The sequence below is a fragment of the Penaeus monodon genome, chromosome 21 (genome assembly GCF_015228065.2).
Source record: "Penaeus monodon isolate SGIC_2016 chromosome 21, NSTDA_Pmon_1, whole genome shotgun sequence".
NCBI classification, from domain to species: Eukaryota; Metazoa; Arthropoda; class Malacostraca; order Decapoda; family Penaeidae; genus Penaeus; species Penaeus monodon.
In genome coordinates this window covers 8,521,973-8,524,695 of record NC_051406.1, presented here as the reverse complement: position 1 = coordinate 8,524,695, position 2,723 = coordinate 8,521,973, and the positions used below count along the sequence as shown (strand labels likewise).

Genomic DNA, 2,723 nt, shown 5'->3' with positions numbered 1-2,723 from the left:
TCCTCGAATGTCGGCAGCCCTTGTCCGCTAATTGTAAATCTAAGAGCATCCGTTTCCTGCCAACATCGTATTCGTAATTATCACTTCCTATTCCATCCAGGTGAGAGCGGAAGATCTTCAAGCCTGAGAGATGGCGAGGCTGTTTACCTGCTCAACCAGAGCTCAAACACCTTCCTCAGCGTCACCGCCGGCTCGAGCCCCGACGACGCCGTGCTCGCCATGGCGCCCTTCAGCGGCGACCTGAGCCAGCAGTGGCTCCGGTCGGGCGGCCAGTGGCTCTGGGGCGCCAACCACGCCTTCTGCTTGCTGCCCGTCGACGGCACCAACGACGTAGGTCTGGGCGACGCCAACGACGCCTCGGTGTCCTGGAGCTACGACGAGGCCAGTAGGATCGTGGTGGGATCGGATGCCCTGGACGTGCCCCTGGAGGAGCCCAGAACGAGGGTCATTCTGTCTCCTGCGAACGATGACGCCACGCAGAAGTGGACGATTGACCTCGTGTCGCCGGAGGAGCCGGAATACTTCATCAACCAGAGCAGCAAAACTTGCCTCGGCGTGCGAAAGGGGTCGACGCCAAGCGACGCCTACGTCGGCACTCTCCACGGCAACGGACGCAAGGAACTGCAGTGGTTCTTTGTGGGCGACTCTTGGCAGTGGGGAGGCAACCGGTCTTACTGCCTCGGCCCTGACTACGATAACCGAACTGTGATCCTGGAAGATACGAACACTTCTACTTCAGTATGGTACGTAGATGATGCGCAAAGGCTGAGAATCGGAGAATATGCTATCGACGTCCCACTGACAGCCCCAAGAACAAGAGTTGGGCTGTTCAAAGCAAGCGACAACATACATCAAAAGTGGTGGAGGTTCTCTGAACTAATGGCTTCACTTGAGGGAGTAGAACCACCTGTATATCCCTTCCCTGGCAGTGACGAAACTACCTATAACCAGGAAATAGACAGAGGTTTAGTAAACGCACTCAGTTCTAAGACAGAGCCTCTGCCACACCCCCGTGACGTACCTACTTTCCCCGGCACAGTTGATCTCGAAACTCCTCGAGTAAACAGAAAGGTCACTTTAGATCTTTCTGTCCTTGGGCAGAACAGAAATTTTCGAATGACAGTTCCCAAAGACTGGCAAGCAACAGACCTGTATGTGGCAGAAGGTGATATCTGCCAAATCATTCTGCCAGAAACTTTGACAGCAGATCAGGCATTGCAAATCACAGTCCGTGTTGGTGCATATACTGATGCACTTAATCCACACTCAAGCACTGTTGAAAATAAGAAATATAGACGAATGCCAGTCGTGTCTGAAGTATTTGATGTTTTCCCAGGTGTCAATGAAATTCGCAGCCAGTATGGAGGAAACCTGATATTCATGTATACCGAGGGTGAAAACTTTACGGTTGACGTTAATGTTAAAAACGTGGTTGAAGCCCCGTATTTCCGGTATGGCATGACCTCTATTGGAGACTGGGAAACTATCAAGATGCGAGATGCGCCGCACGCAGTCCTGGAGTCAGACAAGTGCGTCGTGGTCGTGCCGTCGTCGGCCGCTCAGGCACTCACGGACCCTGATCAGCTGATGGCTCGTTATGATGAGGTTCTCGCCATGGAAAGTTACGCAGCAGGTTTCGATGAGACGGAAGCTCCTCCTCGAGGAAAGTTTTGGCTGGTGAATGATATTCAGATCGGTGCTGGAACTGCTCATTCTGGATTTCCAGTTATGTTCTCCCTAGGATCATATAATATAGCCAATCCCGCCATCCCTTACGATTGGGTAGTTTGGCATGAACTTGGTCACAATCATCAACAAGGTTCTTACTGGTGCAGAGCATATGGAAGTGAATCGAGCGTTAACTTGTTCTCCCTGTACATCCAGGAGCAACTTTTTGATACTGACAGACTAGAGGACATGAACGGCTACGTCACAGCTGCCGACAAGGTCGACGGCGGGATGACCTTCGCCGAGGGGAACGTGTGGGATAAGCTGGTGTTCCTGATGGAGATCAAGCACGCCTTCCCCGAGGGATGGGAGATGTTCCGCCAGCTGTACAAGACGACCCGAGCGCTCTCCGAGGACGAGGCGCATGACATTGCCGGGAACCATCAGCTGCAGATCGACCATGCGTACAAGAACCTCAGCAAGAGTGCGGGCTACGACCTCGTCCTGACCTACGACCGATGGGGCCTCGAGCTCAGCGAGGAGGCGAAGCAGGAGATTCAGCAACTGGGACTCGAGAAGGCTCCGGGGGACCTCTCACACAGACCTCCATCTGACAGAAAATAAGGACGCCAGAAAATTAAGCCATGTTTGTCCCTGATCAACTTATTCAAAACCAATTGAACACCATTTCAATTACATTTATATTTCTAAAAACTGGCCGCAACTTCTGCACCCTGCAAACTATTAAAGTAACAAAAATGAAAATTCATATATTTCTTATTACTTCAACCCATGCTACGTGCGGTTAGACATTGGTCTTCAAATGATTACTTTAAATAGTAAACTATTTCCGTGTGTGTGTGTGTTATTATATTAAAAGTTGTCATATCTGCAGCTGCTGTCGTATTTAAGATTATAAAATGGAATTTTATTACTTGTGCGAAAATAGTGTCATACATGCTTGCAATATATATTGTGCATAAATGTAAGAAATTCCTTAGTCTGATCCTACAGAATCTAATGACGGTTAAATTGGAATTCATTGATGCTTGTTT

General features: G+C 49.9%; 1 protein-coding gene across 1 annotated transcript in view; it reads left to right on the top strand.

Moving 5' to 3' along the window:
* The window catches only part of LOC119586186, a 5,940-nt gene extending 3,217 nt beyond the window's left edge, over positions 1–2,723 (top strand). The window contains exon 2 of the mRNA XM_037934888.1: positions 101–2,723. Within this exon, the coding sequence (XP_037790816.1) occupies positions 101–2,292 (2,192 nt within the window). The 3' untranslated portion in view covers positions 2,293–2,723. The remainder of the gene's footprint in view (positions 1–100) is intronic.